The 16,060-nt window shown below is 44.5% G+C and overlaps 1 protein-coding gene across 17 annotated transcripts in view; it reads left to right on the plus strand.

The window, feature by feature from the left end:
* Positions 1-16,060, plus strand: part of LOC120959188 (neural-cadherin) — a 258,035-nt gene that overhangs the window by 204,314 nt on the left and 37,661 nt on the right. For all 17 annotated transcript variants that reach the window (XM_049609863.1, XM_049609875.1, XM_049609874.1 and 14 more), the window contains one exon: positions 14,391-14,528. In XM_049609863.1, coding sequence (XP_049465820.1) covers positions 14,391-14,528 — 138 coding nt within the window. The remainder of the gene's footprint in view (positions 1-14,390; positions 14,529-16,060) is intronic.

Consider the following 16,060-nt stretch of genomic DNA (forward strand, 5'->3'; position numbering starts at 1 on the left):
GTGCGTAAAATGGGGCCACAGATTTAAACGCGCCGCCTGTCCCGTCCCGTCCCACCGACCAACAGCATCAAGTGGGTTGCGCTAATGGATATTAAAGAGTGCGTAATGCGCACCGTGCCGTAAGTTTGGTGTACAAACGATTATCGTCGCCGTAAGGACCAATCGGCGAGATTTGGTTTAAATATTCCACACAAAAGACACGGCGCCGAAGGGCGATAGAATCTCCCCGTGGTGACAAACGCTTAATGGTCAATAACTTTAAACGATACCGCGAGGAAGTAGTGCGACGAATGCGAGAAGCTATTTTCTGCCTCTTGTCTTGTCATTGGAACGACGCTAGCAAGCGTCAACCGACAGAGCATCGCTTCGCACAGCTTTTCTGCAATGCGCTAAACGATTTGAAAGTGTTTTGCCTGTGCCTGGTTGGCTTTTTTTGGTGTTTGTTTTGGTGTGCTGAACAAATTGCAAAAGATCTTCAAAGCGAACAGCAGCTGCTGAAAATCGGCAGAAGCGAACGGCTCCCAAGCGCCCAAGATGATTGCAAACGCTCTGCAACACCGTCTAATGAACGGAAATTAAGTAATTTACCTGTCCGCTCTCCGTAGTGGTGCGGAAGTTCGGTTGAGTTTTAATGATGAATTGCCACCATGACCGACATTCTGCCGTCCTTCCGCTGGTTCCACTCTTCCGCCAGCCCTGGAATGACGAATGGCGATCTAGAAAATGACCAATGTTTTTTGCTCATTTTTCCACTGGAATTTGCTCTTGCCCCAGCACGAGCCATGTTTCTGCAAAAAGGGAAAAAATCAGAAAAGTAGGATCACAAACGAATAGTGACAGGGTGGAAAAATGTGTATCTTTTCGTAGCTCCCGTTTCCTTTACTTCCCTCCTCCTTGCGCCCACCGCGCAGTGTCAAACCGATAAAGCATGAAGCAAAGCCTGGCGATGCCTTTTGAATGGTCGCCAGCACGCGCTTGTTCGTTTAGATCGAGAAAGAAACCAACAAAAAAATACAGCACCATACAAGCGAACATGAGCAGAAACGATGAAAAAAAAACGAGAAAAGCATTTCAACTTTCCAAATTCAATTAAAATCTCGTTAGAACAATTTGTTCTAGGCAACAGTTTGGTCCATTTTCATGCCATTTCTTTCTGTTCTGTTGGATTTTTTTTTTTCTTTTCTTTTTTCTGTGTGTGCCAATTTTCTTTTTTGGCGTTTTTTTCTCTGTGCTATGCAACTAGAAACATTTTTCCACCTTCTTTCCACCTTTCTCAGTGTGGATCATTCTACCAAGTTTCATGCGAACAGAACAGGGTGGTGGATGTTTTATTTTTCTTTAGCTTTAGTTCCCGTTACGTTTGCGTTGCATTCCATTGAAGCATCACGAGCAAACGAAACTCTCCACCACTCGTCCTGCAATAGCTGCAGGGCGAACATCCGCTCACTGTCTGCTATTATCCCCACGCCTCGAAACGAATTACTTGCTGTGTAGTGTAGCAACTGCAGCTAGTACTGTCAGTTTGGTTCATCGCGAGTGAAATTTATGAACATTTTGCAGCACCAACCAAAGCAGTTGGGACGGTTCATGGCTCCCTTTTCAGCGCAAGAAAATCCCCCCTTCATCAACTGAGCGGACAATACAGAGCGCCCAGTGCTTCTTACGGGCTTCCGAAAAATGTCAGTTGTACACAAGTGAAAAACCGATCTATCTCGGAAAATTGTTGAACTTCTAGTACAAAACTATTGCTACAGCTTCAGGGAAATGGCTCTTCCAGGAAGTTGTACAAACTCCCTTTTCAGTGCTGCTCCTCCCGCTTCCAGCACAACATGATGAATTGTTGCTGTGCTGTGGTGAATTGAATGAAAATCTTTAAGAATTCAAAGCTGCTAGAAATGTGTGCTTCATGTGCTAACCAAATTCGTCGAAATGGCAAAAAAGCGACCCATTTTGTGATGGATGGGCAGTGGCTGAATTGAAATGTTATTGTTATTTCATGCTTCTGTTGTACACCCCCGTCCCCCCTCGTTTTCTGATCTGTCCGGAAAGTTCACAGAAGAAAAGCAAGCCAAAAAAAAGATGGAGAATTTGTAGAATTTAAACAAACCAATCATCCGAGCATCCGACGAAGGTTAGGCTGGGTGAGAGCAAACAAAGTGAAAATGTTTCAAATCTCCTAGGTACGTTCCGTCGTCAGGCCAGGCCAATTGACAAGGTGGTGCTGCTCATTTGTTTGATGAATTATGCATGCCCGGAAAGTACAAGATGAGAGCCGACAGAAGGCACAGTGTGTAAAATTGGCCAGACAACACAATAAATGACGGGTCTTTTCCTGCACCCGTCTTTCCCCGTCGATGAATGCTGCTGGGAAAATGTGAAGCAATCATCAATTGAGCGTGTTTGTTGTATGATGTGCATTTCTTCTCCATAATAGCATCGTATCGTGTTTCAGGCTCAAAAGAAATCTCCAAAATTTGGTGTAGCCATTTATGCCACCGATACACCACTTACCACACTCACAGCTTCTGGGGGAAATGGTGCTGGTGAGAAATTTTGCAATCATCGGCACAATTATGACAGCTTATACAGGATTGCTTTTGGAGCTTCTAAAAGTTCCCTCTTTACGCATTACATGTTTCTTTTGTTACTCCAATGCACATAGCAAGCCAATGCAAGTGTTCCGTTGATAACGGAAGATGAAGAGGAGAGAGAGAGAGGGAGGCATCGTGCCACACGGAACGACATTTGTAGTTGACGGTAGGCACGTACGTATGTATCGATATAATAAGTCGAGCGAAACGCCATTCGGTGTATTGGTGTACGTGTAGTCTTGTTTGGTACGTGTAGCGTAGCAGGTACGTGTACGTGTAGCAGGTAGAAACGCGTATGCGATGAATTTATACTGGTAGTGGTAAGAGCGAGCGGTGAATTTCGAATTGAAACGGCATTCTGTTTGTAGCAACCGGCTTAGCCAGACGCAAACGCAGCGGTGTTAAGTTAGTCAATAAAGCGACACAAAAAACCAAACTTTTCTTTCGTATCCACTGCTTCCCAGAGCAAATTATCCATTGGTCCTTCGAACCGGATGTTAGAAAAGTGTTAGAAGTGTGCATCATGATGACTAGAACATCGAAGTCTGCGAAGGAGAAGCCCGACGAGGAACATGCGGAAGAGGTGCAATCTATTGAGATTGATCCGGACGCGCATGGTTTTATGCGACAAGCAGCAATCGACGAGGTGGTGAGAATAAGGGACACTTTGCTAAAGGCCGCTGACGAAGGGAGCGAATTCTCCAACGCACGGTTGAGAATATTTCAAAGGTCAGTGGAAGGTGCAAGTGTACAGTTTCTCGATCACCATCAACGTTTGTTGAAAAGCTTATCAGCGAGTGATCGTCAGAGTGAAACCGCGACTTACCAGGAATTCCGTGTTCTATACGAGGACACAATGACGGAATTGGAGTCAACGTTGGAAGGCCGATCGCCGCCTGTGGTTGAAAAGAAAGAACCAGAAACAATACCCGTGCAAGCGAGTGCGCCTGTAGTGGTGCACACATCGTTGCCGCGTGCCATTCCATCGTTCAGCGGACGATATGAGGATTGGCAATTGTTTAAGGTAATGTTTCGGGACGTGGTTGATAAAACCAACGAAGAACCACGAATCAAGCTCTATCATTTGGAAAGAGCTCTAACGGGTGAAGCATCAATGATAATTGATGCAAAAACGATCAGTGATGGCAATTATGATCATGCATGGAAATTGCTCGAAGAAAAGTACGACGACAAACGACGGATAGTGGACTTGCACATCAAGGGACTTTTGGATACGGAAAAGATGAAGCAGGAAAATTATGAGTGTTTGCGTGAACTGGTGACGGGTATAGAGACACATGTTGCGAATCTGAAGTTTCTTGGTGAGAGTTTTGATGGTCTGAGTGAGAAATTTGTGGTGTACATTATTTCACAGTGCTTGGACAATGAAACGCGCAAACAATGGGAGTCAACTGTATCACGGAACGAGTTCCCGAAATACGAAGACACTATAACGTTCCTGAAGAGTCGTGTATCAGTGCTTGAGCGTTGCAAGTGTAGTGGTAAATCGGAGAAACAAAAGAATTTCGTCGATAAACCCGGTCGTTCTGGATACAGGGCAAATACGGCTATCACTGAGCAAAGGTGTGCGGTTTGTAAGGCTGCACATGAAACGGAAAAGTGCCCCGAACTAAGCAAATTGAATGTGAAACAACGAGGAGCGTTGCTCAAGAAAAAAGGGTTGTGTTTTGTTTGCTTGAAGTATGGTCATTGGAAAAATCGGTGCAAGTCACAGATCAAGTGTGAAAGGTGTTCGGGTTTTCATCACACAATCATGCATTACGATCAAGCAGAGAGTGTAGTGAATCAAACAGCATCCGATGAAGTGCCAGATTCCGATGTGGCAGTGTTTAGTGTGAGCCAACACTCAAGGGTTTCAACGTTGCCAAGAGTGCGTGTAATCTTACAAACAGCTCTAGTGAACGTAATAGTCAATGGCGGAAGGTTAGTGCGTTGCCGAGCATTGTTGGATAGTGGCTCTCAGATAAGCTGCATAACACGGCAGCTCGTAAATAAATTGGGGTGTCGAATGGTGAATACTAACATGCCAGTGTCAGGTATCGGGAACGTTAAGTCACCAGTAAACAAGTGTTGTTCGGTGATTGTAAAATCAATGTGTAGAAACTTTACTGTTGACTTGCGTTGTCTTGTGTATGATGAAATAACGGGAACCCTTCCAGCGTCTTATTTCAGTATTGATAATCTGAAAATACCAAGTGATCTTGACTTAGCTGATCCTGACTTTAACAAGCCGGCGTCAATAGATTTGCTTATTGGCATGGATCGTTTACCTTTCATCATGAGGTCAGGGTTCGTCAAACTCTCGAATGAACTACCAGTTGTGATGGACACTGAATTAGGATGGGTGATTGGTGGCTGTATCGACAGCAGTGACATTGGTGAAGGTGTTCATACGAACATAGCAGTTTCTGATAATTTAGATCAGTTATTGCAAAGGTTTTGGGAAATAGAAGAGATTTCTAACGAACAGTGCGTTCAAACGGAAGCGCAACAATGTGAAGAACATTTTAAGAAAAGTCATCATCGCGATGTGGACGGTAGGTATATCGTTCGGCTTCCATTAAGGGAAACAGTTGACAAACTTGGCAACTCACGTTCGATGGCTTTGCGTAGATTTTTTGCTTTGGAAGCTCAGCTTAGTCGCCGTCCAGAAGTGAAGGAGCAGTATTCCATGTTTATGGAAGAATACAAGGCTATGGGCCATTGTCGCGAGGTGGATGAGTCGCTCGATTTAGCTGAAGTTAAAAGGTGGTACCTTCCTCACCATGCAGTTTTGAACCCCAGCAAGAATACCACCAAATGCCGGGTTGTATTTGATGCATCGGCTAAAGTGAATGATATTTCATTAAATGATGTTATGATGACGGGTCCCACTGTGCAGGCTGATTTATTCTCAGTTCAGCTGAGGTTTCGGATGCACAGATACGTGCTGAGTGCTGATGTTGCCAAAATGTTTAGGCAAATCAAGGTTGACCCGAGGGATACGCCCTTACAAAGAATATTTTGGCGAGCTGAGCCATCAAGTCCTATCCGTGTTTTTGAATTAACAACTGTAACTTACGGGACTGCTGCAGCCCCTTTCTTGGCAACAAGAACCTTGCTACAGTTGGCTGACGATGAACAGCTACGGTTTCCGTTGGCTAGTCGTGTAGTAAAGGAAAACTTCTACGTGGACGATGGACTTTTCGGTGCGAACCATGTGGAAGAGTTGTTAGAGGTGCAGCGTCAGATTGTTCAATTGTTCGATTCAGCTGGGATGCATTTGCACAAGTGGGCGTCTAATTCTGAAGTGTTGTTGAGCGAAGTGCCGAGAGAAGATCGAGATTCATTTACGGTGTTGGGCGAGAGCAAGGCAAATGAAATAATAAAAACTTTGGGTATCAAGTGGAATCCTGCTACGGATGAATTTATTTTCATCACTCCACAGATATCGGAAAACTCGGCCCCAACGAAAAGAGAAGTGCTTTCAGCATTGGCCAAAATTTTTGATCCTCTTGGCCTCATTTCACCAGTGATTGTGATTGCTAAAATGTTAATGCAAGAGTTGTGGAAGGCACAGCTTGGCTGGGATGACAAGGTGGATGATTCTCTTTTGCATGGATGGACGAAATTTCTTGCTGCGTTACCAAGAGAGAATCAAATACGTATTCCGCGTCAAATGGTGAACGATGACTCAGGCTTCTTCGAGTTGCATGGGTTTGCAGACGCTTCGGACAAAGCATACGGTGCGTGCGTGTACATTCGGTCGGTTAATGGACATGGTAGTGCTGAGGTACGTTTAGTGACAAGCAAGTCTAAGGTTGCTCCTCTGAAACCTACTTCGATACCACGAAAGGAACTGATGGCTGCGGTGCTTCTGTGCCGATTGACGATCAAGGTTGTGGATGCTTTGTTTAGAACAACGTTTAGAAGCATCAACTTATGGTCCGACAGTCAGGTGGTGCTTGCCTGGTTGAAAAAACCTTTAGATCGTTTGGAAGTGTTTGTACGCAACCGAGTAGCAGAGATCACGTCTCATCGCGAGTTTACATGGCGGTACATTAACACAGCAATCAACCCAGCGGACATCGTGTCAAGAGGACAGTTGGCTTCTGAACTTGCCGACAACGAGCTTTGGTGGAACGGGCCAGCATTCTTGAGAGAATGTACGGTAGAAGCTGAGCCGGTAAGGGATCTTCCTGAATCTGCCATTCCGGAACTACGCTCGGAGATTAAAATTCACGTGGCAATGGCCAAGGAGGAGTTTCCGTTCTTATTCAGGTATGAGTCATTTCGTAAGGTTCAAAGAATAATGGCATATGTTTTACGATTCGCAGACAACACCAGGCGTCTGAAGGAGAATCGTATCAAGGACTCTACCTTGCGAATTATAGAACTACGAGATTCGTCAAGACGGATTGTAGGATTAGTTCAGCAGATGGAACTATCGAGCATCATAACGGCAGTCAAAAACGGTAGCCGCAATCATCGTTTTGCGAATTTGAACCTGTTTCTAAAAGATGGTTTGCTAAGAGTGGGTGGACGTCTGCAACATTCTCAGCTACCATACGAAAGCAAGCATCAATTGTTGCTGCCTAATACGAGTGTGATTACGAGCAGAATCATCACTATGATACATCGTGAGCATCTGCATGTGGGGTGCTCGGGCGTTATCAACATTCTACGACAACAATACTGGTTGACGAATGCGCGGTCCACGGTGCGCAAGGTTCTTCGAGGATGTGTAACCTGTTTTAGAGTCAATCCAACGACTATAAGCCAACAGATGGGGGACCTTCCTTCGTATCGTGTGAATGCAGCTCCGACGTTTGAACGTGTTGGTCTGGACTACGCAGGACCAATTTTGCTTCGATCAGGAATACGGCGGGTTTCCTCATCGAAGGGTTACATTTGCATATTTGTGTGCATGGTAACCAAGGGAATACATCTGGAGGCTGTCGAAAATCTAACGACGGAAGCGTTTCTGGCGGCTTTTAAAAGGTTCGTGTCACGTAGGGGAATACCACAGGAGGTATTTAGTGACAACGGCACGAACTTTGTGGGTGCGAATGCGGAAATTCGAGAGATGCGAAAGGCCTATAAGAAAGCTGTTGCAGCTCAGGGATTTGTTGAATTTTGTCAAGCAAAGGAGATCAGTTGGAAACACATCCCTCCTAACGCTCCACATTTCGGTGGAATTTGGGAGAGTGGAGTTAAAAGCGTAAAGGCGGTACTCAAAAAGGTGTACAAGACAGCGTCGTTAGCAATCTTTGAATTCTATACCTTACTATGTCAGATTGAAGCGATTCTGAATTCTAGACCATTGTACGCGCATTCAAGTGATCCACATGATCTTGAATGTTTGACACCAGCGCACTTTATGATCAATCGACCCTTGGTAGGAGTTGCGGAGCGCTCGTATATAGACGTTGCGGAAAATAGACTAAACAGATGGCAGCGAATTCAGCAGTTGAGGGATCAATTTTGGACAAGATGGTCAAAGGAATATTTAAATGAATTACAAGTGCGAAGTAAATGGATCACAAAACAGGCTAATGTTAAACCAGATATATTAGTGCTGATAAAAGAGGATAATATGCCACCACAGTTTTGGAAGATGGGTCGAATTGTTAAGACATATACAGGGCCTGACGGTTTAGTAAGGGTAGCAGAGGTGTTCACGAAGGGTGGAACATACAAACGGCCAATACATAAGTTAGCGCCTATCCCAGGATTAGAAGAGTAGTTAGACACTTCTTGTGTGGGAGTATGTTCCGTTGATAACGGAAGATGAAGAGGAGAGAGAGAGAGGGAGGCATCGTGCCACACGGAACGACATTTGTAGTTGACGGTAGGCACGTACGTATGTATCGATATAATAAGTCGAGCGAAACGCCATTCGGTGTATTGGTGTACGTGTAGTCTTGTTTGGTACGTGTAGCGTAGCAGGTACGTGTACGTGTAGCAGGTAGAAACGCGTATGCGATGAATTTATACTGGTAGTGGTAAGAGCGAGCGGTGAATTTCGAATTGAAACGGCATTCTGTTTGTAGCAACCGGCTTAGCCAGACGCAAACGCAGCGGTGTTAAGTTAGTCAATAAAGCGACACAAAAAACCAAACTTTTCTTTCGTATCCACTGCTTCCCAGAGCAAATTATCCAGCAAGCGTGCAGCAAAATCGGAAGTGTGCACAAGAAAAATGAAGACATTTTCGATGCAGCAATCGTTGCACCACTGCACACACTGCGCGTTACTGGCAATAAATCATTTCACCATAAATACGGTGAAAAGAAATACGGTACGTGCTGGAGCATATTTTGAGGGTTTCGGTTTGCAGCCAATCCCAAAGCTCGTTCCTGCACTTTTACCCGCCTCCCGCATTGCAATATTATGTTGGTCAAAAAAGGGCGTTTGTATTGCTTTTTCGCTCGCCCATTTTAATAAATTTCCTTTTTTCCCTCCATCAACTTAGGTATTCCATTTTAGCCAATGGTGTGTTTGACGTTATGTTGTGGTGTACATCATGGCACCCCACTTTCCCCTTTTGATCATGACTGAGTGTTTGAGTATGTGCCAATCCAGCCTGATTGGGGTGACGCTTTCCACTCAACCAGAACAACTGCACCAGTGCTTTTTCTTGCTTCCAGCTAGTTGGCTGCTACTCAGCTGAATGACAGCAACGAATTTTCCAATGCACCTTTTTTTTCTTCTCGAAGAAAACCAATTACTGAAAGCATTGAACCGAACTAACTGCAAGATGTAACGGGCGTGCGCGCTATACGTTTCTTTGTTGCCGCGAACTGTCGATATAAAGCCAAAAGCTAAACAACAACTTTGCTCCCCGTTGATGCTCATGTTGATGATGATGATGACGTCGAGAACCGACCGCGATAGAGTGGCGAAAGTCGCGTGCTGTGATAGTAAATTACAAAGTTTGCCGGGGCTGTGAATACCCGTTCAACCGCAGCCATTTGACAGATTTCGTTATACACAACTATAATCCACCCATTTTCACCCTATTCTATCAGTGTTATCGTAACAGAATATGCGGTAAAGAGCGGAGGACCGAAGGAGCTAAGGTGAGGAATTTCTTAAAATTCAATATTTCACTCTCGCCCTCGTTGCTTCCCTTCTGGGAAAGGTGAGCTGATCCATTATGGCACAAACAACAAGAAGAGGATGAGAAGCGAGAGAATAAGACGTTGATTATCTGCTGCTGCAGTCTTTCTGCTTTCAAGAAGTGAGCGAGCGTTTTCTTAAGCCAGCCCTCTTCGGCGCACTATTTTGAGTGTGTGTGTGTGTGTGTGTGTTTGGCCCTCGAGTCAGACGAGGTTATCTGTCTGGTAAAGTTATCGTAGATATGAAATATGAAAATTACTTTTCTCGCTTCACTTCGTTCCTCCGCTCCCCTTACACCGATCGGGCATCCCGGTTTGCCTCTTCCACCGGCTGCTGCTGCTCCTGGTAGGTTCACCTGTGAGCGATTTTTGTTTTTTTGTTGGCGTTCTTCCCTTCTGCTCGTATTATCATTATCTAACTTTTTCCAAGAAATGGGAAGAAAAGCTTGCCAAACTTCTCGTTTGTGTGCCATCGTTTCGGCTCAGCAGCAACGGCTTTGAGTGGTTTATATCTACACGCTACTGTTTTAAAGCTTTCCCTCATCCCAGAAAAGCTTAGTGCTAGAAGCTATACTGCAGCTTTTTTGTATTCTTCCTTTTTACTTAAACACTTTTACCGGCAATCATATTGCAATTTTACATGTGGGAGCAAAAGTCTCACGTTAAATTCAAACAGCTTAACGATGCACTCTTTGAGGGGTTGTCAACCGAACAGTTATTGTGTAATGCAGCTCGCGTAATGAAAGGATTCCATCGACAAACGATGTTTGCTCTTTAATTCACTAAAAATGATCCTAAACGGATTGATTGTTTTATAATTTGACTCATTACAAATAAGCAGAATCATTATTGCTTTGATTGTAAGTCTTGAAACAATATAATGGCTTCATTTAATAATTAAAAAAATCCTACTACTTATGTGTTTTACTTTTCTTTCTCGTGTAACATGTAACAAAAAACACACCGCAAAATTAAATTTTTGATTAATTTGTTATTTGTTATTTATTAATTAAAATTCAACGGACCGCAAGTGGCCCACTTGAAGCGAATTCATTACATTCACATAGTCACATTTCAGTCATTCATTTGTCACGCTTAGTCTTAAGTAACAAAATTAACATGTAAAAGGTCGCACGACACGAATACTATTTAACAATGCGGTGCGCGACATGTCAGGTTGATGACGATCACAAATAGCATTAAACTCATGGCACATACGAATAAACGGCTCAGAGGAGCCAAAGCGAGTGCGGCGTTCCTCCACGTCAAGTAGCAATCTAGCGATGAATGAAGCTCTTTTCATCGACAAAACAGCCACAAACAGCAGTTTTGTTCCTCGTCGAGCTTATTAAATAGTTAATTTCACCATGCACGGAACAACAAGTTTCAATGAGTAGTGGAAATTCAAATTGTTAAGCAACGACAAAAATAAAATAAAACTACAAAATCACATAATGCAGGGAAACGGTATACCTCCTCCCCATTGCAGTACCCAAACCAAACCCTAATGTGCAGTGCATTGATACAGCTGCACACTCCCAGGCGGAAGTAGTAAATTACATCAGCTATTATTATCCCGAACCATAATCACCCATGCGGGGGGAGTGCGCTCATAAATTCCCATCCTCGCCGGTGATGCAAACGCGCGGTGCTTCATAAATTTCATCCCATCATACGTACACACACATTTACACACGCACCTTTCCTCTCACTGAGCTTTTCCAACGGCTAATATGCCCATTCTCCCCCGATTACTCCGTTTGAAAATGGATTTATTTTTTTTTTTAACAAAAAACATGTATGTAACCAATTTTTGTATCGCAAATCGAATTGTGAGCCAATTGGGCCGGTGTGCTAGATAGCATCGTTTGGAACCATGTTTTAGCGACGCACACGTGATAGGTTGGACGAGTATTGGAAGGGGAATGTGTGAACAAATTGAAACAAATCACTAATTTGTTCGTAACCGCTACTACCATTCCCTGTCGCACTATCAGGCCGATCCTGTGCTAACAACTTCCATTAGGATGTAAAACACCTTTCGTCTAAATTGCCCCAATCAAGAGTGTTGTGTTGTGTGTTGATTAAATCAACACGAAATTGTTGGACGTGTACGATGTTTAATTACATCAGAGTGTGAGTAAGTGTAGTGTAAGCCAGTCTTTCCGGATTCCATCGTTTGCAATGATACTTTGATAAGGCAGAAAAATTCGAGTGACTATGTTAAGGATGTACTTTCCTCTCTTCTTTTCATTGCGCTATCGAGATTACATTCATAAAGTAATTGCATTTTAATCTGCAAATTTTGTTAAAACTATGAATAAATTAGCAAACGACCGTCATTTTAGTATAAACGAGTTCTACCTCGTTCATTTGTTGCGTTGATTAAATTCACCTTTTATCAGTGGTCCTTGTGGAATTCCCACAGCAACTCGGGAAGGTTTAAAGAGGCGCCGCGGGCCACGTCTAATAGGCTGTGGGAGCTTCCCAAATCCCAGGTTCGCCGTAAATCAGCTCCTGATTTGCGTCCATACCATCCATCGCATTTATCGCATCGACAAATCTGTCCTGACATAATTTACACTTAATCGAAAACCGATCAACCTTTCAGACCATCAAAACCAACCAAAGCTCTTGGTCGATTAATTTTCCTTCATCCCCACTACGGCACTACGACAGCACATGCCTTGAGCGCTGTTTATGAAAGAGGGCGTAAATAGATGTCAGACATGGTGGAGAACCGATGCTTTGATAGAGCCAAACCATGAACGGTGGTCTCATTATCGTCGGCCCCGTCACTGTTATCATAGCGACCAGCTATTTCTGTCTTGTCTGATTTTCCGATAGATCACGAAACACATACGCAAAGCATAGAAAGCTTTGTATGAAAATGGTTACGTTGAGTTGGTTTAGACTTACGATATAATGCTTATGCTAGGTACATAAATTGATGCTTTTTGATGAATAATGCATTTTCTTTCCTTTTGAAACTTGTGCATCTGTCTATCACACAAAATCAAGTAAACTAGAAAAATTGAACAAATTTTTACGAAGGTGTGAATTATCGTCACTTTGAACATCAATTCGAGACGTAGTCTTACATCGACACCTCCCCAATTCTGCGAATGTCACATGCATACATCACTGCTTCCCATTGCTGATGCACTTTCCCCGGCACCTCTAAAGAATTGGCATCATCTTATATCCAATTATGGCGTGCTTTCATTCGTAAAATTAACTATGAAGGGTACGAGCTTATTCGTTTCATGCCGCGAGCCGTTAAGCTTCTTACGCCATTGCCTTTATGCGTTATATGCTGTGCTTCAGTCGAATCTCAACTGGAGCATACTGCTTCCACGCACAAATCACACACACACCTACTCCGCCTGAAGTGCATACGGCCGTCCGTACAACTCTCTTCTGTCTGCAAATGGCACTCATTAGCACTGCCGGGTTTGGCTTTGGAAAGATCCTTTAATCCTGCCAAATGCACACCTGCATGCGCGCAATCTCCGGCCAAGGCGACAAAATAGTGTCATCAGCAGAGAATCCTTTTGATCCGGGCGCTAATTAAATTCTAATCCATCCTCACGTGGACACACACACACACGCACATGCATTCACATTATTCTCGGACGTTTTTATGAACGTGTTGGTATGCGTGTCAAATGCGCGGTGGCACTGAAACGCCCTCAAAATATCCGGGCTGGTGCAGGTGATACATGGCGCACGTCCGTTCCGTCTAGGTAACACAGCACCGGTGCTGATGAAAAGTTATTTAATGCACTCATACTTATCCCAAACACACCCAAAACTAGCGATACAACAGCAAACCGACTGCTACATCACGTTTAACTAGTGACACACTACATCACGTTTAGCAAAGCCACCCACCTGGTGGAAACACAGTCAGACCGAGCCCGGCTTTCATGTCTAGCGACGTGGAAAATGCAGCAGTACGATGTGTGTGTGCGTTTGCGTTTGGTCGACTGACTTCTTATCGAGTTGCATCCTGTTTACTACAGCCCGATCCCAGCTAACCACATCTTCAAAGAACTCCGTGCAGCAGTAGCAACAGTATCAGCCGGTCGCTTTACCACATGGTCTTGATTAGCGAGATCGAATAATCCTAATCCTGCTGTTTCGTTGTATCGATTAAAGTCTACACTGCTTACCTATGTGCGCTACAGTAAATGTGCTCTTTTTCTTTCCTTGTCTTGTAAATAATTGAATTTCTTTCATTTCCATCCCAAGCGATGACGGTCTTCGGTATGTGCTTGGGTGTCCAAGGGCGGCCGGTGGTCAGCGCTGCTCACGCAAATCTGCTTAATGCAGGAAAGGAGAAAAGGAAAATCTGTTTGACTAACCAATCGTAGTAGATTGCTTTGAGTTTGCTCTATTAGCACTAATTCCCTTTCATCCCAATTTGATTCGTTTTCTATCCAATTTGCATGAACATTCCTTTCCCTTTCCCAGCATTCCAACTGCATGCCTTTTTTAGATTAAATCTTGTAAAAATTGCTGCCCCATTTTGCAAGGGACTGCAGACGATCCAATCTTGGCGCGTCCCTGCTGCTCATCTAAGATGTATCATCACTGATTGATTTTGTGTTTTTTTTTTCTTCTCTGTACTGCTCATCAAACATACATACCGTGTTACCGGTCCCTGGGGGATAACAGGTCACCGCCACCGATGGCGACAAGGATCGGCCACAGAACATCGTCTACTTCCTCACCGGTCAGGGTATCGATCCGGACAATCCCGCCAACAGCAAGTTCGACATTAATCGAACTACCGGAGAAATCTTTGTGCTCAAGGTAAGTTGACACTCCACAGACACAGGTGCATGGATGCTATTGCTGCGGTCTTAATTAACTACGCTCATCTGTGTTTACCGAGCCCCGGGATTCTGAGGGCACCGGGCAGACTTTGGGGTTGGGTTGAATCGATTGTAGAAGTTGCTCTAGCTGGTACGTCTTGCCGTACGCTCGATTGTATCCGGAAGCATTTTCCATGACACCTCACTTCAAGACCGTTCGAACAGCATACGCCACCAGCATCAGCAAGAATTGAGAACAAATCGATAAGTCTCGGAATGGTACTGTTGCGAAAGGCACCACGACCACCACCACCACCACTACCAGATCGCTTCATCGCTTTGACATCAAGAGCAAATTGAATAGTTTCGGACCATCGTGACCATTTGACTTCCGGTTGGCTTTTCTCTTCTCCTCTGCGTTGATCTCCTCCCCACAGTTGGCAAGTTGCTAAACGGGCAACGCAATGAGCGTTGGAGCAACTTTTCCCCTTCCGTCCCAGACAACTCAGCTTTCTTTATAATGGACACTACCCGGGATTGGCTTAATCATACCGACGACAAGAATATTATGAGAATGTCCTCCCTAGACCGTACTACGTGCTCCCGCTTTGCACGCGCAGCGATTCCTGGCTGTGTCGAATGCAGAACCCGCAATGCTCATCGAATGCCTGGGTGTCGACGCCTTGCAATAAGTATCTTCTGAAGGCGGTATGTGTGAGTGTGTGTGTGTGTGTGGTGTATTCTGCTTCCGGCCGTAAGCTGTCATAAATCAAAAAACTTTGCACAATTTATCTTTCCCGTGTCCTCCTGCTCGAATCGACATCGATATCGAAGTGCCAGAAGTATTACAGTACCGACCGGGTGGGTTGGGGCCTCCGCCGAAAGCTACGATGGTGGTTCTACGAACGGTCCGAGCCAGTCGTACAGACCGTGGGCTGTCAACATTCGTTTAGAAAACGATGAAAATGCCGGAACTAATCTCTCCGCCCACGGGTGAGCGAAACTGCCTGAGGAGAAGCTGGCCAGAGATGCTGAGGTGAAGTTCCGCTAAATTAATGACTTCATCACGTCGTTCGAAAGGGCGGATCACGCACCGTGCCGACCGGGAAGACGGTGTGCTCCCGCATTTGGTTTAATGCCAACCCGAGCCAAAGTCATAAATTCAAATGAGCGATTTTAGCTTCGCTCTCCCCGCTCTTTCTAATTGGATGCAATTTAGGGCGCGTCAGAAAAGCGCGCGCTGCAATTAAAATTCTGCCTTGTTCGTAGTTTTTGATGTGAAGTTTTGCACAATTTTTGCTCCATTTCTTATGCGGCAAAAATTTGGAAACTCAGCTTCAAACCTCTACCTTTGCTCTAGTGCCAATGAATTTACGATTCCACTCAATGGTTTGGCGCATCGAACTTATTTCTCGCTTAAAGAATCAAAAACGTGTCAAAAAGTGCCAACGGCTCCCATGAAAATGTGTGCCATTACGTTTACTAACCAAAAACCCTCTGACCCACGGAAAAACCACCGAGCACCGAGCT

Source organism: Anopheles coluzzii, chromosome 3, assembly GCF_943734685.1.
Source record: "Anopheles coluzzii chromosome 3, AcolN3, whole genome shotgun sequence".
Classification (NCBI taxonomy): domain Eukaryota; kingdom Metazoa; phylum Arthropoda; class Insecta; order Diptera; family Culicidae; genus Anopheles; species Anopheles coluzzii.